This window comes from Martes martes (assembly GCF_963455335.1).
Source record: "Martes martes genome assembly, chromosome: 6".
NCBI classification, from domain to species: domain Eukaryota; kingdom Metazoa; phylum Chordata; class Mammalia; order Carnivora; family Mustelidae; genus Martes; species Martes martes.
The window spans coordinates 96,948,236-96,972,328 of NC_137893.1; the positions used below are offsets into that span (position 1 = coordinate 96,948,236).

The window sequence follows — 24,093 nt, forward strand, 5'->3', positions numbered from 1 at the left end:
CAGGAAGAAGCTTCCTCTATAGTTGGAGAACAGAAGGGAGGAGATGGGTGAGAAGAACTTAGTGGGGGGGTCCCTCCTTTGCTGGTAGGCTTAGCGGTAAAATGGGGGATGAGAATTAAATAGAATATATCACAGAATTCCATGAAATTAAAAATTATGAAAGGTCTTTGCTTTCAAACCAAAAATCAACACACACACAAACGCGCGTGCGTGTGCACACGCGCGCACACACACACACACACACACACACTACTTTAGATTTAAAAACAAAGACCAAAAGACAATTATCATATGATCTCTCTGATATGAGGAATTTGAGAGGCTGGACGAGGGGTTGTGGGGGAAAGAGAGGGAAAAAAGTAAAACAAGATGGGACCAGGGAGGGGGACAAACCATAAGAGACACTTAATCTCAGGAAACAAATTGAGGGTTGCTGGGGGTGGGGGAGGGGGAGGAATAGGGTGGCTGGGTTATGGGCAATGGGGAAGGTATGTGCTATGGTGAGTGCTGTGAATTGTGTAAGACTGATAATTCACAGACCTGTACCCCTGAAACAAATATTATGTGTTAATAAAACAAAACAAAACAAAACAAAAAAATCCAAAAAACAAAAAACAAAAAGAACCCCAAAGACCAAAACCTGCATTCCACAAATCACAGGCAACAACCCAGGATGAGATCCCATTCTTCTGGAGAAAGACAAGGTACCCTTGAGTTTCCTTGCAGTTTGGCCAACCCCATCAGGACAGGGAGAGGGGGAAGTATATCACACTGACGCTTGGTTCAAAATAAAGAGTGCGTGCAGCTTCCCTCCCCCAAGATCTCTCAGAAACCCAAGCACTATGAGTCTTCCCGTAGTGGCTTCATGCTTCTTTCTCTTTCCTTTTTTTGTTTTGACTTCTCTCTTTGCCTCATTTCTTTTGTACTCACGTTTGTCACACAAGTGTTTTATCCACTCATTTGATGAGAGGAGTCAGGGACTTGCCGGTACTTGGCCTGCCCCTCTATCTCCCACACTCTGAGAGCAGAGTAGAAAGATAGAAAGGAGCCTCTTTTCCAGAACTTCTTTCCCTCAGTGAAGCTCCATGTCCCAAGTCTAAAAGAAATGATCTGCTTCCGGGAAAATGTTCAAGAAAATAGTTTCCATGCTCCTACGAGAGGGGAAAAAACCCACCAAACATTCTCTTCCCTCTTCTGAATCCCTTTCCCTTCTTTCTTAAACTTACTTTTTGGAGGATTACTTGGGCAGTGGAACATAGTGTTTTCGAGAGTAGCATCTGGAGCCAAACTGCCTGACTTTTTTTGACTGTGTGACCTTGGGCAAGTTACTTAGCCTTTGTGTGCCTCATGCTACGCCCATAACACAGACCCTACTTCAAAGGGTTGTTATGAAGATTAAAAAATCCATGCATATAAAGTACTTAGAACCTGGCCCACAGTGAATATTCAATAAATACTCTCATTATTATCACTATTATTAGTTAAGGTTAAGCAATCTTTGTCTCTACTGTATAAACTGAATAATTTGGTTCCATGTAGTTTAATATGTTACAGTTTCATAAACATTTCTCTTGGGGAAAGGAAAAGAAATGTTAGTGTATTATACATGATAACATTTCCCCACTGATATTTTCATTCCCAAAAGAAAAATCTACATACTTCTGCTTTTGCTTTTCTTTAACCAACAGCACACCAGACAGCATAGAGCCAGCCATGAGGCCACTGAGCACAGGGAAGCAGCCAAGATGATGGTTGACTTCTCTGACCTACGCACAGGTAAGACAGTGAATGACCTTGATCGAGCTGTAAAATTGGCTCCTGTTAAAAGTAAAAAAAAAAGCCCCAGTAATAACATATTAATAGGACAAAAGATGCTGATATAATAAAAATACTGTGGAAGAGATATGTTTACAACAATACCTGTCACTTAGTAGGTTCAATAAATACTTATTGAATTAAGTGATTAAATGAACTAATAATCAATCGAAAATTTGTATTTCTGAAGAACTATAAGAATCCAGTTCCAACAATAACATACAATTGTTCTTTCCAATTCTGTCCATTACCAATGGGGCATTCTTCCAATTCTCCCCTTTCATTCTCAGACTTACCTTTTCCACCAATGCAAAATTTCAATTTCACTCTCATGTTCCACTAATTAGAATAGAAATGCTCTCAGCTCCAGAATGTGTGAAACTACATGCTCTGACATATGTCTCCTATTTTTTAAAAATGGCATGTAAGACATCAAAACAGGGAACAGGGACTCCTACCACAGAGCCAAGAGAATTTTCTAATGTCCATGAGAATTTTGTTATCTAGAAAACTGGGAGTCGAGCAGCGACAAATAGATAGAGCCACTTTGGTCATGATGATGGAGCAAAATGGGCAAGTTCCTTTAGAGACTGCATCTTTCTAAGAAGTCATCTTAAATTGTTTAATAGACTGAACAATTTCATTCTCATTTCCACACTTCATTATTATTTTTGGAATAAAGCATACAAAATCTAAAAAAAAAAAAAAAAGCTTGCTTATACACATAAAAATCGGTACATAAATATTTATAGCACCTCTATCTGTAATCATCCAAACCAGCAAACAACCCAAATATTCTTCATGTGGGAATGAATAAACCAATGATGGCTTATCCAGACAATGGAATACTACACAGCCAAAAAAAGGGGGAAGAAAAAGAAAAAGAAAAAGGAACAAACAGACAAAAAAGGGAGTAAGGGAGTGAGGGAAGAAGGAATAAAGGAAAGAAGGCAGGAAGGAAGGAAAGAAAAAGAAAAAAGAGAGAAAGGAAGGAAGGAAGGAAGGAGAGCGAGGAGAAAGGTTAGAAAGAAAGAAAGAGAGAGAAATAAAGAAAGAAAGAAAAGAAAAGAAGAGAGGGAAAGAAAAAAAGAACCAGACTATTAGTAAGAAAGTAGCAACTGGGATGACCATCAAAGGTATTATGCTAAGTGAGAGAGGTCCATCTCTGAAGGGTACATATTTTATGATTCCATTTATATGACAATGTAGAAAAGACAGAATTATAGCGATAAAGAACAGGTAAGTGATTGTCAGGGATTAGTGCTAGTGGCAGGGGAGGATGTGAGGACAGAGGAGCAGAATAAGGGAGATTTTTTGGAAATGTTCTATATCCTGACTGTGGCGGTAATTACATGAATCAGTTAAGGTATTTCAATCCACAAAAACACATGCAAAAATAAATTTTACTGTGTATTATTTTTTAAATAAAAAATTTTAAATTTACCTATAATTTTGAGGGTAACAGATACGTTCATTATCTTAATTGTGGGGATGGTTTCATGGGAGTATATATTCATCAAAATCTATGAAACTGTGTGCTTGAAGTATTTATAGTTTATCATGTGTCAAGTATACCCCAATACAAAAATGAACAATTAAAAAAAAAAAAAAGCTTGCCTACAAGCATGAGTTAGAGCCAGCAATTTTTAAGTAACACATCCAAATAAACCAGCCTACACCAAACCTCTGCTATCATCTGAATAAATGCAGGCAAAAACAAGAGTTTTTATTTTTTCTACTCAAGGAAACATCGTGCTATTCTTAGATGTGCTCTCCTTAGTCTGAACCTGATTTTATTTATATATATAGTTTTGATTGAAAGTCACTGTCAGGTTTTCAGTCTCTTGACTCCTGGCTGACTTGGTTCCAAAGCTACCATAACAAAATTAGCTAGAAATGGTTCTCCTGTGTACATCTTATGCTTGAGACATACTTGGCTTGTTTGTTATTAGTTAGTTGCTTTTTATGAACATCTGAATAAGATAAATCTAGCCCAGAGATGGGGGGAATGGATTTTACTGGTGATTTGTAGAAGTATAACAGGATTCCTCATTCTTTTATCCATTTTCCAATGATTGCTCAGTGATTGTTTACTTTGCTAACTGAATAAGTCAGTGTTCTCATTCTGAAGATATTCACAAGCTAGTAGATAAAATTATACACACACACACACACACACACTCTCTCACACACACAAATCAGAATGTGACACATGTCAACAGAATAATGCAATCAATTGCTCTGGAAGGATATTTTCCATCAATATGGTCAGGGAAAGCATCCCAAGAGAGAATATTTAAGTGGGGCTTTGAAGGCGAAGCAAATAAAGGCAGAAAGGAGAAAAGAGCAATTGTTTAGGAAATTAGTGCGAAAAATACTGGGAATTAATGCTGGAAAGCATTTGAGATAAATTTTGGTGGGCAGTAAATGTCAATCAAAATCTTCTTGACTATATCTTGAAGGCAATGAGGTGTCATAGAAGGAAAAATTCTGAGCTGGGAAGTAGCATATACCAAGTGGGACATACAAGATCAGGCCATGAAAGTGTTTCGGACACAAATAATGGCAGAGGGGTTGAAGTCCATTAACCGATTTATAAGACCAGAGAAGTACCTGGGTCTAAGGGTAGAGACCACAAGCTTTTAAATATTTTTAGTAGCAGAACATTACAAAACTGCAATCTTAAACATCATCTCAATATCCTTACTTACTTATAAAGAAATGAGCAGAAGACATGAACAGACACTTCTCCAAAGAAGAAATACAAATGGCTAACAGACACATGAAAAAATGTTCATCATCATTAGCAATCAGGGAGATTCAAATCAAAACCACATTGAGATACGACCTTACACCAGTTAGAATGGCCAAAATTAAAAAGACAGGAAACAAAAAGTGTTGAAGAGGATGTGGAGAAAGGGGAACTCTCTTACACTGTTGGTGGGAATGCAAGTTGGTATAGCCACTTTGGAAAACAGTGTGGAGATTCCTCAAAAAATTAAAAATAGAGTTACCTATGATCCTGCAATTGTACTACTGGGTATTTACTCCAGACATACAGATATAGTGAAAAGAAGGGCCATCTGTACCCCAGTGTTTCTAGCAGCAATGTCCACAATTGCCAAACAATGGAAAGAGTCAAGATGCCCTTCAACAGACGAATGGATAAATAAGATATGGTCCATATGGACAATGGAATATTACATGGCCATCAGAAAGGATGAATACCCAACTTTTGTATCAACATGGATGGGACTGGAAGAGATTATGCTGAGTGAAATAAGTCAAGCAGAGAGAGTCAATTATCATATGGTTTCACTTACTTGTGGAGCATAAGGAATAACACGGAAGACGTTATGAGAAGGAAAGGAAAAGTGAATTGGGGGAAATCAGAGGGGGAGTCGAAGCATGAGAGACTGTGGACTCTGAGAAACAAACTGAGAGTTTTGGAGAGGTGGGGGGTGGGGGGTTAGGTGAGCCTGGTAGTGGGTATTAAGGAAATCACATATTGCATGGAGCACGGGGTGTAGTGCATAAACAATGAATCTTGGTACACTGAAAAAATAAAATTAAAAATAATAGAAATAGTTGTGTCTATGATGTGCCAGGTTTTTCTACACTCCAAAGATACAGTGCTGAACTCAGCATAACTCCTGCCCCTTTTGGAACTTAGATGGGGGTGGGGGGGCAGAACACAGAGGCAGTAGACAAACAAGCAATACACTGATACCCTGGTCCCATGTGGCAGTAAGTGCCATGAAGACCAAAGTGAGGTTGACCGACAGAGAATGACTGGCGATGGAGCAGGACTGGGAATGGTGGTGGGGTTGACTGAGTGATGCAGAAAAGACTTTTCCCGAGGAGGTGACATTTGGGGAGAAACCTGAGCGAAATGATGATTGAGTCATGTGAATTTCAGGAGGAAGAGTATCCCAGGCATGGAAATGGCAGGGACAACAGAGCCAAGCCAGATTTCTCTGGATTTGGTGGCCAGGAGCAGCTTGGGCTCCCTTGGTCTCTTTTCAGCCTGGCAGCCCCTGAGAAACCCCTATGAACTGCAGGGCCTGCAAGGAAAGGGCAGAGAAACCACAGCCAGGTCATGGGGGTGATAGTGAAGGGGGAAAGGCTGGCTGGGAAGTCAGCAGAATTAAACACACAGGAACCCTTCTCTCTTGGTGGCATCTCAGATGTTCCAAAATGAATAGTGAGCTGGATTAGTCAACGTATTAGAAAGAATTGTGAGGGTCCCATACGCATCTGGTTAATTTCTCAGCTCCTCAGTTTCCACGCTTCTAAAATACTGTTCTCCTCTCTAAGATATTCGTCTTCTATCTTCCATCTATCCTCTTCTAATTTAGACTTCAGAAATCTCATTCTGATAGAGCCTTGCCTCATCGACGTGGTTTAAAAATTATGAAGAATAATTTAAGGAAAATTGCTGAAGAAAAACTTTTCAAGATAATTCCCCAGCCTCTTTTACAAGTTATAGAGAAACCTAAAATAAAGCCATAGTCTAATAAATGTGAACACTAAGGCTGGCTCAAAATCATAAAATGTTACTGAGAAGTTTTTGTCTACACCACGTTTTACAACTGGCTGCATAACTTATTCCTTAAATAACCTTGATGAAGTATTTGGTTAGTCTTGGTTAACTACTGAGGAAATTGAAGGACAAAGGTCCTTTAAATAACCTGACAAGTCTGAGACAAAATATCCAGCTCCGCATGGATTGTCTTTCCAAAATATATATACACAGGGATCCCATGGTCCAGAACACTGAACATGGATCTCCATGTATCTGTCCTACATAAAGACACTTCCATAGGTATTTAAAAGATATTTGCCCTGCAAAATTAAGATTAATAATAATATATTTGACCTCAGAAGTCAAGTGCAAAAAAATTGTCCAAGACTTGGATAAGGGGAAAAAATGATTACAGATCTGATCAATGTCATACCATAGTATTTTCAAACAGGCCCATTCAAGGTTTATCAAATTCTCTGGAACATAGTATATATATATGTGTATATATATGTATATACGTAAACTGCGAATGATTTTTCTCCATTACAGATGCAAATGGTATTTGTACACATGTAACATCAAAGATTAAAGTTTTGTTGCCCTGTGTCCAATGTGGCAAACCTTATTTCAGCTGGCTGTGTAATGCACATCTCTCAAATGCTCTTCTCTGTAATACTTAGCTTTTAATTGTGGCAATCTTAAATGCTCTTTAAACCAGCTTTGCGTCTCCGTGGTACACTCACTAGTGAGTTAAAGAAGTTGTTGACAAGTGCTCATTATATATTTTCCCAAGAGCTACAGTTTTCTCTTTTTGAGAAGTATCTTATGACAGTTGGAATTCAAGTTTCATGAGGAGAACTAATATGTGGCCTTAATTAAACAGTTGTTGTCGGGCTTCGGATATCTCACATCAAAACATGGGATTTCCCTGGTTGTTTCCATTAACTAACTGGTTTAACTCTAGTAATGATTATTTGAATGTATTTTTTTTAAGATTTTATTTATTTCTTTGAGAGAGAGAAAAAGAGAGAGAGAGAGCACGAGAGGAGAGAAGGTCAGAGGGAGAAGCAGACTCCGCGCGAAGTCTGATGCCGGACTCGATCCTAGGACTCCGGGATCATGACCTGAACCGAAGGCAGTGGCTTAACCAACTGAGCCACACAGGCGCCCTATTCAAATGCCTTTTATAAAACTTTGCATTATCACATCCGTTTACTAACTGCTTTCCACAGTTGTGTAGCTTTAGTATCAGACTAATTTTCTGCCCCAAATTAATAAGTGGTTATAAATATCTGCTTCTTTAGTTCTAATGTGGTGTCAGCATTTTTAGAATTCTTTTAGATGCTCTGTTAGTGGAGGAATTTTTTTCTGGTAAATCACAATAATGAATGGAAGAATTAAATCTTTTTTTCTTTTCCTGGTGTCTCTATGAGAGCTCGGTATTTTAAAAAAACAGGATGTCAAAAACTACACTCTCAAAAACAAACAAACAAACAAAAAACACTCCTTTCTCACCACTCCTTGGTAAGAGAAGACCTGGCTCTACCCTTCATGGAAATGGGAGAGGAGGATTTTGCATAGGTTTCTTCGAAGTTAAATTAACATGTTATCTACTTGCAGCCACTTTGGAGAACAGTGTGGAGATTCCTCAGGAAATTAAAAATAGATCTTCCCTATGACCCTGCAATTGCACTGCTGGGTATTTACCCCAAAGATACAGATGTAGTGAAAAGAAGGGCCATCTGTACCCCAATGTTTATAGCAGCAATGGCCACGGTCGCCAAACTGTGGAAAGAACCAAGATGCCCTTCAACGGATGAATGGATAAGGAAGATGTGGTCCATATACACTATGGAGTATTATGCCTCCATCAGAAAGGACGAATACCCAACTTTTGTAGCAACATGGACAGGACTGGAAGAGATTATGCTGAGTGAAATAAGTCAAACAGAGAAAGTCAAGTATCATATGGTTTCACTTATTGGTGGAGCATAACAAATAATATAGAGGACAAGGGTAGATGGAGAGGAGAAGAGAGTTGAGGAAAATTGGAAGGGGAGGTGAACCATGAGAGACTATGGACTCTGAAAAACAACCTGAGGGTTTTGAAGGGGTGGGGTGGGAGGGTGGGGGAACCAGGTGGTGGGTATTAGGGAGGGCACAGATTGCATGGAGCACTGGGTGTGGTGAAAAAACAATGAATACTGTTACGCTGAAAATAAATAAAAAATTGGAAAAAAAAAAAAAGAAAATGAAAAAAAAAAACATGTTATCTACTTCAAACTCACTGAGTAGTATTACCCTCTAATATAGCAAAAGTTGTCAAGAACGTTGCAGAAGGGAGAAGACCTTTTTTCAAAGTTTCTTCAAGATGAGTTGGAGTATATGAGCAATTTACAGACACCTTATATCTGTCCTTCTAAAGTGCCAAGACTTTGGATGGGTGTGGTTATAATTTATGGAGCTGGGGGGAGGCACTGGGTGAGGAGGGCAGAACTGAAATATAAAATTTCACAATACTTAATATCCCATGACTCTCTTTTTTACCAATTAAAATGTTCTCGTTAATATCCAACCAAATGCCACCACATGTCAGAGAAAGAATAAATAATAATAATAATAAAAAGCATCCAAAGTAAATTTTAACAACTAGAAGAAAATGTATATTTGGATTCTTGCTTACCAGAATTCTCCGGGGACTTAATTTCTACATGAGTTCTTGTTTCTCATACCTTAATGATATAGCCAAGTGATTTTTTTCTCTAAACTGTGATGACTTCTTACTCATGATAGGAGTTATTCCTATAAAATAGGGGCTTTTTTTTTTTTTTTTTGAGAAACAGATAGTGAAAACACACTCTGCTAATATTACCTGGAGGGGAAGTGACAGTAAAAAGAAAGTGCCAATTTGACCCAGAGATCAAAACTGCCAAGTTGGAGAAGCTCACATAACCATCTTGACTTTCTGCCCGAGTACACCCTACAAACAAACACAGAAACAAAACGTAAATGTTAGTTACCTACTCAAGGTAGTTTCTTCAAGTCTTCTCTGTAAAGAGGCAATTGGACATTAATGGAAAAAAAGATTTAATGAAACAGATTATAAAATCCATCAGGCTTTTCTTAGATAAATCGTGGAACCAAATAATCCAAGAAAGAATAATAGTAACAAGTAATTGAAAGTTTGCCAGGCCGGATGGTGTGCCTCAGATACATAATTTTAAATAAACTGTACAACAGGAAATAGATCACCTTATGAAAGGTGAAATTACTTGGTGTGGGGGTTATAGCCCCACGTCTGCCTGATTTCCAAGTTGACATTCTTAACTACTACAATATGTTGACTATTTCATTATTAAATGTCTGTCAAGAAAGAAAATCTATTATCTTATAGATGGTCAGTTTCTAGGCTCTGCCTCTCTTTTATTCAAGGGATCTGTAGTTTATGTGGTGGCAGAGTTAGGCCAATAGATCAGGACCACAGCTATGCATCAAATCATGACTGATAAAGGCTACCCTGATTTAGCAACTTGGGTTGCCTTGGCTATGGTTCCCATGAATAAAATGCAAAAAAAAAAAAAAAAAGCAAGTCTACATCTTCTAACATTAGGCCATCCATTTTTAAAGTGAAAGAAGGCAACTTAACTCAGGATCACATTCACAACGCCATTAATTAGTCTTCTGACTCCACTACCCTCAAATTACTTTGCTAATTAGCAGCTGCTACAGTTCACTCTGGAAATGTCATGATGATTGATATGATGGACAATGAGTTGGGAGAGTGGTCTTAAAGTTTATAAATTGGTTTGAGATCTTTAAGGCTGAAAGGTATCATAAAGTTATAATATGCTTAGTGTTAACATTTTTCAATTCAATTGCTTAATCCGTTTTGTGGAAACACTGTCTTTCCTCATCAATTTTGCAGAGCTAACTAAAACTTCTTTTTCAAAAGCATCTTTTCCTTCATCTCTTCAGCATCCCAAAATAAATAAAATGCCCAGAAAAATGGAAATAAATAAGCCAAGACTCAAATAAATGATAGGCGCCAAAGATAAATGCAGTTTATACACTTTAAAACCTATATGCATCAAAATTATGGTCAATAAACTCTTGCAAACAATGAACTGCAGAGTACAGATGTTCAACATGAAATCGTTTGCTGCAGTTTTTCCTTTGACAAACGTCCTTATTGTTCCCATCTTTGGAGGAATACAAAGCAGCATTTAATCGAAATGTGTCCGTCGAGCACAGTGAGTCTGGCTCGTAGAACAGCCGCCAAACTGCCTAATGGAAAGTGTTTTAGCTCCAAATGGGTTTGCTTTTGTGTTAAATACCAGCTTGCCTCAGAGATCTCTACAAAGATTCCCATATATATCTATGATATTCTCAGATTTGAAGCATATGTGCCCAAAAGCTGAGGCAGTTGCTGCCAAGTACAGTATATTACTCCAGGGTTCATCATATCTCTAGAATGGTAATTGTAAAATATACAAATGCCATCGACAGGCTCCCTGATCAAGCTGGTATAAGCAGTGTACTGGCTGGGGGAACTTGGGATGAGGTGGGGTGCTGGGCTTGAAGCAAGATTGAAATCGACCATGTGACTTAGCAGCGAGTGCTACCTGAATGGGTTTCTCTGGGGCATATGGTTTCCAAAATACCCAATTCTCCCCCACAACTATCCTTCTCATCCCTGGCAATATTAGTAAACTGGCATATCATTAATGTTGAGACTGCATTTTTTAAAATATTAAGTACATATTTTTTCCTACAACTAGGATCTGTAATTGAATATGAAAGGGTCTATAGGACCCTTCAATAATTATCTTCCAGTACATAAATTTACTTTTTTTGTTAATTGATTATAACCTTCTTTTTTACTGAGGGGGATCTACCGAGATAAGTATAAAAGGTTTAGACTAGACATACAGATATGGTTTCGTTGTTATTGTTTTCCTCCGGGAAATACTTAGAATAAGCTAGGCCATCCATCCCAAATAGTTTGGGTTCCACTCTTTCCATAGTTAAAAAGAAGTATTTCATGATGGTTCCAAGAGCCATATGAAAAAAGCTGTTTTGGTGATGTGGACATTCTAAAAACACAAAACTCCACAAGCTCATTTTCCCTACTTCATGACACACACCAAAATGTGTGCATAGAAATGACTTCAGCCCATTCCTTATGCTTCCTCAGTAAATCTTCCAAGGAAAATAGTTCTGACAATACTAATCCAGATGAGTCAGCTGGCTGAGTATGATGTGGTTCATTAAATAAAATAGCAAACAGTTTCATTCATTTTGCATAGTCACAATATGATTCTAAGCTAGTCAATGATGACATATTTGGAACAACTGAAAGAGAAATAATGAAGGATTGGGGGAGGGTGTGAGGACTGGGGCAAAGTAAAGCATGGAGTCTGAATAAGGTATGGTCCAGAAGAAAGAACTGTGGATGGGGAAAACAGAGAACATGGGTAAGGTGGTAGGTATGGGTATTATATGAAGAATGGTGAGTTATGAAGTATGAGCAAGGTATAGAGTATGAGTAAAGTACAAAATATGGGTAAACATATGAGGTAGGAATAAGGGAGGAATAGAGGTAACTGAACTGCACATGTAAAAATGGTTATGACAGCAAGTTTATGCTGTATGTATTTTATCACAATATTTTTTTAAAAAAGGAATATGGAGTTAGGGTTAGGGTTATAGAGTAAGTTACAGAGTAAGTTATAGAGTATGGGTAATGGACTGAATGTTTGTGTCCCTCCAAAATTCAAATGTGGAAACTTAATCTCTGGGATTTGGAGGTAGGACTTTTGTGGAGTGACTAGTGATAAGTACCCTTATAAAAAAAAAACTCCAAAAAGCTCTCTTGCCCCTTTTGCCACGTGAGGACTTAGTGAGAAGACAGCCATCTATGAATTAGGAAGCCTGCCTTCTCCGGATGCCAAATTTGCCAGCACTTTGATCTGGGACTTCCTATTCTCCAGAACGGAGAGAAATAAATTTCTTTGTTTATAAGCCACTCTGTCTGTGGTTTTCCATTATAGCAGCCTGAAAGGACAAAGATAGGTATGAGTGTGTGTTAAGTCTGGAATATGGATAAGATATGGAATGTGGGTATAATATGGAATAGAGGATAGGGGTAGGTGAGCTTCAGTTTCTGGGTGAGGTAGTTGATGTACACATTACTAAAATATGAAGAAAAAGCTGAAAATTGATATTTTTGACACTGTTGTCTTAAGGTCAGAAAGTAAACCAATTACTGTTCTGTCTTATGAATCTCATATCAAAATGTCAGCAACAGCTAAATGTCATTGAATAATGGACAGAATGACATCATCAAAACAGGCAGTTTAAAACTACCTCCTAATACAATTTTGAATGTTTAATTTTTACTGGCCAACATTGGGTAGCTTTGCTTAATTATCTTACTTTCTTAATGATGTGGCTTGTTTCTGCAAATTTGCACATCCCCATCATGTTGGCCTGTCCTCCTTCCTCGGGATTTTAAACCTAAGGAGTTTCAGGCTTAACCGCTTTGGTAAAGAAATGACCAAGAAGACAAAAATAGGAGTCAGCAATATGGGTGTTACTTTCACCAAATTGAGTAAAATATACGTTGTTATGACTAGAAGAATGGAAAACATGGAGTCTATGAGGTGAGTCTCACAGAATAAGCAGCATTTCCTGGGCCTTTAAAATTGGATTGTACAAGCAGAAAGTGGACAGAGTGCTCAGGAGAGTAACAACACTGTGGAAGTTTGGGAAAATCATTTTTGTGTACAGGCTGAAAAGATTTAGTTTATTGATAAGTAAGTAGATAGGGTAGGGAATTTATAGGCCACAATAGTTGAAAGGCAAATTAGAAAGAGATAGCAGACAAATTTATAGCTCTAATAAGAAAGGAAGAGAATGAGACAAGCCTGAAACAGTAAGGGTTTTGAAGCTATGAAATATTTAATCATGAAATGTCAATTGCCTCCTTAGGAACTTTTTTTTTTAAAGATTTTATTTATTTACTTGACAGACAGAGATCACAAGCAGGCAGAAAGGGAGGCAGAGAGAGAGAGGGAAACAGGCTCCCTGGTGGGCAGAGAGCCTGATTTGGGGCTCGATCCCAGGACCCTGAGATCATGATCTGAGCTGAAGGCAGAGGTTTAACCCACTGAGCCACCCAGCTGCCCCCCGACCCTTTTTTGGAAGATTTTATTTCAAGAACATTTTCAGAAGAGACTAATTCTGTTTTCTGGAATTGATGAGGGGTACCTTTGCCTGTGAAGGAGCTTAGGCTCACAGCCAGGGTAGAGCAAGAAGTAACTGTGAAGTCATGGCTTATTTTTGGAATCCAGTTACTTTATGGATAGGCTGATATTTTGAACTGGTAGAGGAGTCATTTACAACAACCCAAAAGCAACAGAAATGTCCTAACCAATTCGTGAAGTACATAGAAATCTGATAAGTTGATTTTTTAAAAGAGTTAACAATATATCTTTTACCTTGCTTCTAATGGTTGCCTGTGTGTTTAATGCCATTGGTGTCATTTGATGTCCATGGTGAAATCATTGCCATGACCATGGTCAAGAAACTTGTTTTTCTTCTAAGGGTTTTATAGATTCAGGTCTTACGTTTGAGATTTTGATCCATTTTGAGTTACTTTTTCTGTAAGGTGTAAAATAATGCTCCAATTTCATTCTTTTCCAGGTGGATATCTAGTTCCTCAAAACTATTTGCTAAAAAGTGTATATCCTTCCCCATTGTGTGTTCTTGGCTCCCTTGTTGAATATCAGTTGGCCATATATGTGTGGATTTATTTCTAGCCTCTTTATTCTGTTCAGTTGGTCTATACCTTTATCTTCAGGCCAGTACCATACTGTTTTAACTTTTGTAGTTTTGTAATAGTGAAACCACAAAGTGTGATGCTTTCAATCTTGTTTTTCTTTTTCAAGATTGCTTTGGCTTTTCAGGATCTGTTGTGGTTCCATATAAATTTTAGAGTTGTTTTCTCTATTTCTACAAGAAATGCTATTAGGATTTTGATAGAGATTGCACTTAATCTGTAGATTTCTTTGGGTACTGTGGACATGTAAAGCAAAGTTAGACAAGTAGGATTATATCAAACTAAAAAGCTCTGTGCAGCAAAGCAAATAATCAACAGGGTGAAAAGGCAACTTACAAAATGGGAGAAAATATTCACAAGCTATATATCTCATAAGGTGTTAATTTCTAAAATATGTAAGAAACCCCTACATCTCAATAGGATAAAAAAAGCTAATAACCTGATTTTAAAAAATGAGCTAAAGTTTCAATCAAACATTTCTCCAAAGAAAACCTACAAGTGGCCAATAACTATTGTATATGAAAAGATGCTCAACATCGCTAATCATCAGGGAAATGCAGACTAAAACTACAATGAAATATAACCTCACACCTATTAGGATGGCTATTATAAAAAAGAGAAAGAGAGAGAGAGAAAGGAAGGAAGGAAGAAAGTTAAGTGTTAGTAATGATGTGGAGAAACTGGAACTCTCATACACTGTTGATGGGAATGCAAAATAGTGTAGCCACTATGGAAAACAGTATGGAGATTCTTCACAAAAATAGAAATAGAATTACCATATAATCCAGCAAGCCCACTTCTGGGTATTTATCCAAAAGAATTGAAATCAAGATCTCAAATAGGTTCCAAACCCCCATGTTCATTGCAGTGTTATTCATACTACCTAAGACATGGAAACAATCTAAATGTTCGTCAACAGATGAATGGATTTTAAAAATGCAATGTGTGCATCAATGGCATACTATTCAGTCTTAAATAAAGAAAATTCAGAAATATGCAACAACCCAGGTGAATCTTAAAGACATGATGCTAAGTGAAATAAGCCAGCCACAGAAAGACAAATACAGTATGAGTCTACTTACATGTAGTATCTAAAATAGTCAAACTCATACAGGCAAAGAATGCAATGGTGTGTTTTTTTTTTGTTTGTTTGGTTTTTTATATGCACAACTTCAGGGAAAGTAAATGAAACTAGCAGTGGTACTAGGACCGAACAGAAAGGCAACAGAGGACAAAGAAAGGTGGAGAAGGGAAACTAAACTCTGAGGACCTGCTCTGGACCACGTGCTTTGCATTTGCCATTGTATTTTTTCCTCATAACCCTGAGAGTGTTTCTATTTCCCCATAGAAACCACATCATAGGGGTGCCTGGGTGGCTCAGTTGGTTAATCACCCAGCTCTTGATTTCAGCTCTCAAGGTCCTAAGATTGAGCCCTCATGTGGGCTTTGCCCTCAGCAGGGAGTCAGCTTGGAATCTCTCTCTCCCTCTTCCACTGCCCCCCCCCCCACCTCACGCCCCTGCTGTCTATCTGTCTCTCTGTCTTTCTCTCAGATAAATAAATAAATCTTAAGGGGGGAAAAAAAAAAGAACCATATCATACCTGTGCCTTGATCCCTGGGCCAGTCCATGATACTGTACCAGAATCATTTGTCTTGGGGGACATGTCCTTTTTTTTACATCATATTGGGAATATGGTTATGACAAAAATGCTACTTCATCACGCAAGGGGAGAAGAGGAGGAGGCTCCTTAAGTATTTATTGCCAGTCTAATCTTGCTTTTCACAGATATGACATTGTAGACTGGGGATAAAGGAGATTTCTTCCAAATTACCCAAGACACTATTACCGACCTTGCTAGGAATTCTAATGGCTACAAACATTTTCTTGCAGATGTTGTAGTGACAGGTGTCTGAATGTCACAAGGACCTACCTTTCAACACTGAATCTGATGTCCCTTCCAGGGAAACAGAAATGGCCCAAGGCTCTGAGGGAGGGCCCAAGGACTCTATCCTCCGATTCTGGAAATCAAAAAAACAGGATGGGAGGAGTTGGATTGAAAAGAGAATTTTTGTGAAGTTATCTAAAATGGAAAAGAAATCAGGCTCTTTTATGAAACACAACTCAGTAGAGACAGGCAAAGGAAGGAAAGTGATGAATATTTTCTCTCTTGTGTTAAAATATATCAAAATTAGCTCATCGAGATTATTGCAGGAGAAGTTGAGGCAGGTTAATGAAGAGAAAGGAAAGCTAACTTTACAGAAGAGGAGAGTGGCAGTACGGGTTGAAGATTAACAAGGAAGTCATGCTTGAGAAAAAGAAGCAGGACCCAGCTGACTGCCAGATTCCCTCTGAAGGGCCAGGTTTCAAAGTGTAGACCTCAATCTTACAGCTTCCTCCACGCACAAACATGTCAGGGGTGCATTTTTATGATAAAGAATAGAAAGCTGATTTAACTGCCATATTTCCCTTCCTTCCCCCCATGACTTGAGTAAATATAGAAAAGATAAAGTAGAATGAGAGGGCATGGACACTAAAATCAGAATTAAGCACAGACGCCTTCATTGATGATTGACTTAACCACACACAAGAGAAATCATTTACAATAACATAAAACGGTAATGCAGATGTGATAGCAGACATTCTTTCATTAGCATATGAAATGACTTCTCTGGAAAGGCTAGATTTCCAGAAGATACAAGAAACCCGCTTCAAGGATTAGCTGAGGAAAAGCATTAGACTTTTATTTTCACTCTTAATCAAATTCTGGGCACTCATGAAAGTGGAAGGAAGTCAGCTGTGAGGTGGAAGGCAGACGACAGAGTCTGTAGAGGTTCTCAGTGCAGCTGATAGTACTTGGGGACTACTCGGTATATGTGTGACGTGCACCAGACACGACATGCTCCCAGCTCTCAATAGACGCTGTTCCCCATGAACCAGTTACCTGCTTATCCAGAAAAACGAGCCGTGGTTGTACTGTAAGCTCTTTTCCCACTTCTCCATCTGAAGGCTGGACCAGGACCGAGAGAGCATACGGCCGAATATATATCAAGTTCTCAGTTTTAAAACTGCTTGTATTTCTGGCATGTGTTGACAAAAAAGAGAATACATCCATAAGGTTACAGCTATCGTGGCAGGAACTGATTTCTAAAGTGCATTATTACCCAGTGAAAATATTTGCATTTACTATTGTTTCTAGAAACTTCGTAATGTGGTATATAGGAAATATGACCTTACAACCCAAGAATAATTAAATGTTTATTTTTTATGTTTGCTTAGCATTGGTAAAGGATGGACGGGGTATGCAGGAGGGGTGGGAAGAAGCACAAATTATGGACTTAGATTTTTATCACCGTTCTTTAATATCCACCCCAAAAATGCCGTATCAGACTAAAATATTTAGAAGGTGCAGATATGTTCAGTAGTCTGCTCGTAAACCAGCTCTCCCCCAAAAGGCTCTCATTTGTGATGTTTTCCAATTTTTATGGGATAAAGACTTCAAGGATGCCTGATTCCGTGGTAACAAGATGATGTCACCGAAAAGAACTGGAAGAGATGCCTAAGAGCAATTCGGGCAACAACACTCTTTTACATAGAATAGCTCACGTAACCCTCACAACAACCCTTCCGTATTTACATTCTCCACAGTGTGCTTGCACTAAATAGGCTACGTAACTGTGGAATTGATTGATTAATCTATTTTAATTGAATGAAGCCCTTAGGGCGAATAATAACTTAAAATTCATATATGCTGAACACTTACTGTGTACCAGGTACTATTCTAAGCTTTCCACATATAAACCCATTGAATCTTTAAAATGACAGTGTGATGTAGGTACTTCTTTAAACTTGAACTTAAACTTGAAGAAACTGAGACCCCAAAGGGCTTAAGTAACTTGTCAAAGGTATGACAAATGGTTAAGTGTATGATCAAGGTCTAGAGCAGTTAACCAGGGGTGCCTGGGTGGCTCAGTGGGTTAAAGCCTCTGCCTTCGGCTCAGGTTATGGTCCCAGGGTCCTGGCATCAAGCCCCGCATCGAGCCCCGCATCGGGCTCTCTGCTCGTCGGGGAGCCTGCTTCCTCCCCTCTCTCTGCCTGCCTCTCTGCCTACTTGTGATCTCTGTCCATGAAATGAATAAGTAAAATCTTAAAAAAAAAAAAAAAGAGCAGTTAACCAATGAGCTATATTGTTTCTCACCTCTTTCAAACACATTAATTGCTGATGTGACTTAGCAATAAAATACAATAAATACAAAATAAAATAAATGGTTCATGATACCTCAAAACATCTTTTTTCCCAAAGCTTTGGTGTATTTGATGAGCAACCTAGCTTCATTAAAGAACATCACAGGTTATATATCTATTGTCTTATTAAGCCTATCATATGTTATACACCACAGTCATGCAATAGATTTTTAGCAATTACATGGAAATATACAGACATCACATATCTCATGTGTTACCCTGGTATAGAGCACCCATTGTTGATTTACTCTCAAAACAGCTTAGGTCAGTTCTAAAAAGGTTTTGAATTAAAAAAAAAAAGGTAGCCTACCCTGTCCCAATTAAACACTTGTAAGTCAACTACTTTATCCCCCCAACTGGTTGTTTTTTCCTCTCTCATCTAAGGAGAAAAGGATAAAATATTTATTTAACACGGAAGGTGTATATCAGGCAAAGACAACAATTATTCCCAAAAAGAGGAAAGAGTAGCAGAGCAATTGCTATGGATCACAAACTATGAAGTTTCTGTAGGGAGCACTTTCTCTCCCTCTCCTCGGAGAATCCTGGGAAAGGGAGACAGGGTAGCTAAGAATCCCCTTTGGTCATCTATGGGCTCAGGCAGGACCTCTGCGCTAGAATCACTCACTGGGAATTCAGCATACAGCAGCCTAGTCATCATTTATTAGTTTGCTTAGCCTGAGTGAAAAAAGCCTTTCTTTTTTCTCCTTTCTTTTTTTTTTTTCTTTTCTTAAGGGGAACAATTTAAATCAGATTTTTTAAAGCCATGCTATTAATTCTATTCTTCCATGGCTCCAGTTATTGGAAAATTCTAACATTGCTACCGGATCCTATGTCCCCCCTAACTCATTTCTTAAACGCTTTCTGATGTGGGGTGGGGTGCAGGCTAGCAATGGGGTTAGGGAAGCCAAAAACTCCAGCGGAGATCCTGACATAAGCACGCTGATGTCTAGAGACGAAGACATGGGAGCTAACTGCCTGAAAAGGCGCTGAAAGGCCCGTCCCTGACACACTTTAAAGTTTATTGTGAGCAAACATCTCTTATTAAATGTAAACAGCATCTCACTGGAGGTCAGAGACTTGCTGCTACAGCATATCCCAAGGTAATACCACTTTAAGCTCCACATAAACTCTTAAGCAGTTTCTATCCTAAAACCTGACCGTAGGTGGTACAGTTTTTTACGATATGTTATAATAGTGCAATAAATCTGTTAGCTTAAAATCGAATCTCCGTGGCCTTTTAGAGAAATCATCATTAAATGCAGGGTCCTGTTAATGATGCCATCGAAGTGAAATTGTTTAATCTGCTAAGGGGGTGAAAGGTCACCAAATGAATTTTTTATAATACATCAACTTGACACGCAATAGGGAAAACTGTAATAGATAAAAGCAAAGGAAAAGGGCACTGTCTTCTTCTGATAGGTCAATAGCAGCCAAGAGAGTCACTCATCCACTTTCCTTTCACGATGGGGCTCCTTTTGCATTTAATATGGACACCCAATTAATACCTCAGCACCACAGACAACCTCATTTTAGGTGACTTATAGCAATTTCTCCCCCTTCCCTGAAATGAAAGTGATCACAATACATCATAGCATTGTGCGAATTAACGTTAATTGATTCAAGTTACCAAGCAATGATGGGCCACTTATATAATCTAGGCGTTATTGGGTGCTAGAAGGGATGGAGGGAAGATTAGATTCCAGTGTCCGTTGCTGTGACGACGGGAGTCACCTGACGCCTTGTTAGACAGTTGTAAGGTTCTATTGCTGGCCCCAGTGGGGTCGTCAGTAAACTGGAGTGATGTCCAAACATCATTATACGCTGCTCCGATATTAAAGCAAAGGGATTAGCAACTTATTGCAAGCAACCTGGATTTGTCATTGTGCTGTCGTTATCCAATTTCCAACTGCTAATGTGACTGTAGCCTGCGGGCAGAAGGACCTACAGCCAAACTTTAAAGAATGGGGGAGGAAAGTTCCCTCCAATCCTCCCAGTTTTAACCACTATTTAACAGCTTCCAATACCCAGTCAGGTATGTGAAAGAATTTTTTTTCCCCTTTAATGCTTAAGTATAAGCTAAACAACAACAACAACAAAATCAACAACAATAACAACAACAAACAACAAGAGAATACAGACATTTTTCCAGTTCAGAGATCACCACTGTTCACGCCAATTCTTGCTTTTCAATCTGCCAGATCCTGAAACGCTTACTCTGCAGATGACAAGATTATTTCTATTTGCATGGCAAACCTAGCAAACAAAGAAATAAAGCCTACTGAAAGCTGGCTCTGGGCAAGACCCAGGGGGGTGGGCTGAAGGTAGGGGCATTAGAGGTCCTTCCTTGTTCCTTCTTCAACCTTCGCCTCCTCAAAGGGACTCACTCAGGTTCCTGTACAAGTGCCCCATGTTTTGATTAAATGTTTCAGGGGTCCTGCATTTTCAATCAGTCCTGTTCTAACCAGGCTAGATAGGGCAGAAGCTTAATGAGCCACAAGGGGGCTTGAATTCCAAAGAAGTTTGCAAGATTTCATACCCTAGAAGAAGAAAGTAAGTTCTCCAGTCAACTCAGTTTAACAAACACGTTAACTCTTCTACTATGGACAAATGTTCTAGGTACTGTGAATGTGAAGAGATAAACAAAACACCATGACCTCTGTTCCTCGGGAACACAGTCCCCTCTTCTCACACCTCCCCCCACCCCATATAGTTGGTAAAGCAAGAATGACTTTCCTGGCTATCTCTCAGAGTATACACATACCATTTTACTTATGTTTCCCAGTCCTTATGCTCCCTATTAAACTTAGCCAGATGCCTTTAGCTGCTGTCAACTCCTAGGGAGAGAAGAGGGGAGAAATGTCTTGTGATCAGATGATCTCCTTCTGGCACGACAATGAAGTGTTTCCAAACCCGAGACACTGTAAGAACCCAGTACATGTTACTGTAGTAACACGATGACAAATCAGTACCACCATGTACTTCTTCTGCTCTTAGGTCTTTACCTGCCTCTGGAAAGCCACTACCTATCTTGGCCTGGCCAACTTCAAGTTCTGGTATACTCCTCATTTGGTACGCTTCCTGCTCTGCTTTAATACTTGTTATTAAACTCTGTGGTTCTTTGAAATTATTCATTTTGAATTGAGCCTTGAGCCACCCTAGGTGTAGGTTGTCATGAATAGGCAGTGAAATGGGCAGAGAATAAGCCTGGCACGTCTTCCAACAAGGTCAACTCAATGGTTAAAACCTAAATATTTTAGATGGAAACTCATTTAAAATAATATTTTATAATAAATTTATCATGACTGTCTTATCTGGGATAATGGAAACTCTGAATACATTCTTTAGGATCAGAGACAAACTATTCAAAATGTCCTGTTTGCATTAGGGTGCTGTAGCAGTCACATGGTGGCCGGGAAACGCAGATCCAAGATTTATTTGTTGGAAGAGATCTAATACAGGATATTGGCTACACAGGAGTATCAGAACAGCAGAGAAGCCAAACAGGTTACATTTTCACTGTTTGCAACAAATATTTAATGATCATTTATTGTGCATGACAGTGGGCTTAGGCCACTCTTGGGAATATAATGTAAGTTGAAGCATTGACCTAATAATTATTATAAAGATAAAAATATACTAAAGCGAATATAACTGAAGTTAATTTTATGAAAAACTAGACTAATGGTGAAGCAGGTTCATATTGAATTAATTACTTTGTAATTATATATAGGATTAGATTTAATATAATATATTCTTGTTAAATATTTGTGTAAATGTTTGTTTTCTCTATTCATTAATTTTTGAATCTCTAGATTTTCACCGGAGCCATATAATTTTTTGGACATAATCGCTGTTCAATGACTGCTTGGGAAATCCAAGACGTTGAAATGTGAGTTTATATGAGTCCTTATTATATTTACCTACAACTTCACCATCTGTACAGAGACCTTAACTACTTGGTTTTAAGGTAGCAGGGTTCAATTTTGGAATTAGAACTACATGCGAATGTGAATGGGGACTGGCTAAATGCAGATATGTCAGCTGCAGCAATGGATTACAATTAACATCTTGTTTATAAGGAAAATAGCAGAGAAACATAACCTGCAGAAGTAGAATCAAGGACTTAGTGATCTGGAGCCATGATCCCTAAGGGTATCACTGCAGAAACAGGACTGTGAAATAAATGATAATTTTAATGATGACCATGAATCATCAATAAAAATGAGAATGGTTTACATTATTTCCTGTTTAATAAGTCTGGATAATATGTTGTGGTTTTTTTGTTTGTTTGTTTTCAGTTTAAGGGATGAACGCTTTTAAAATGTAGTGATAAAAGGAACAGTTTTTAACTAAATGGAAAGTTTGACTAAGCAGAGCATCTCATTTTCCCACAAAGCCAGATATATGAAATACCATTATGACAATTTTGCCATTCACCTAACAACAAAGCAACAAATTTGTATTGTAGCGAAAAAAAGAAATAGCACAGAAACTTTTTTCAATGGCAGGTCAGTGGTTTTGCCATGAAGGTGGAAAGAGACAAGCTGGTAATACAGAAATCTCTTCCAGAAAGAACATTCTGCCAGTCTTGGAAAGAATGTCCTCACATGTTGATAGGAGATTCTGTTCTTGTATGCTCCTGACAGCTGTGTCCTAGAGAGCAGGTGCTTAAGGGTGTGGAGAGCAGGTGCCTAGGGATATGCAGATGATGTTCAAGGAGACCGTCAGTTGGCTATTTGTCGTTAGTCTCACCAATGGTCTCAGCTAGCTCTCCTCTCTATACTAAGGTGATGGGCTCAAGAACACACAGACCCTCCTACAGTGTCTTGCTCACCCTCACTAGATCTGTTTTCAGGAGCCAAGGATCCTGGCAATGTCATTAACAGAGAACCTTATTTGAGACAGCATATTACATATTACATAGTTTATTACTGTGTAACAAATGACCACAAATTTAATGGCTTAAAATAATACAATTTATTATTTTGGGGGTTGTGGATCAAGTGTCCAGACTGGCTTGGCTAGGTATACTGCTAGAAGCTCTCAGGGAGAATCCACTTCTAAACTCACTCAGATTGTGGTGGAATTTATTTCTTTGTGGCTATAGAATGGAGGTCCATGTTTCCTCACTGGCCATCAGCCAAGGTCCATTCTCTATTTATTCCACCTGCTTTTTTTTTTCCACGTGGTCTCTTCCATCTTAAAAATGGTGACACATCAAGCCTTTCACACCTTGAATCTCTCTGTGTCCCTCTTCTGCCAGAGCAGGAGAAAGCTCTCATCTTTTAAGAGCTCATGTTATTATTTGGGCCAAACTTGATAATCTTGATAATCATTGGAGAGTCTGTCTTTGTGTCAACTGTGCCACAGAACATACTGTATTTAATGAAGTGCTATGTGACCATATTCACAGATTCCTGGCACTAGGGCAGCCCATCTTTGGGAGGCCCTTTTAACAACTGTGCCAACCATAAAGAGCTTTGGCATTTCAACATTTAAACGTCCAAAAAAGATTCAGATACATGTAATTTATTTAAAGGTATTTTTAAAATTTTGTTTATAGTGAAGGAGGGGAAAGGGAGAGAGAAGAGGAGAAAGGAAGGAAAAAAAAATTAAGAGAGCAAAAATCAAGTTCCTACTGAAACAAAGGTAAGCAATACAAAATAGGTC

At 38.5% G+C, this 24,093-nt stretch overlaps 1 protein-coding gene across 1 annotated transcript in view; it reads right to left on the minus strand.

The window, feature by feature from the left end:
- Positions 1-24,093, minus strand: part of PKHD1 (PKHD1 ciliary IPT domain containing fibrocystin/polyductin) — a 442,956-nt gene that overhangs the window by 19,335 nt on the left and 399,528 nt on the right. Inside the window, exons 60-63 of the mRNA XM_080805609.1 lie at positions 17,123-17,258; positions 16,112-16,199; positions 9,213-9,320; positions 1,660-1,818 (exon numbers count right to left, since the gene is read on the minus strand). Coding sequence (XP_080661735.1) covers positions 1,660-1,818; positions 9,213-9,320; positions 16,112-16,199; positions 17,123-17,258 — 491 coding nt within the window. The remainder of the gene's footprint in view (positions 1-1,659; positions 1,819-9,212; positions 9,321-16,111; positions 16,200-17,122; positions 17,259-24,093) is intronic.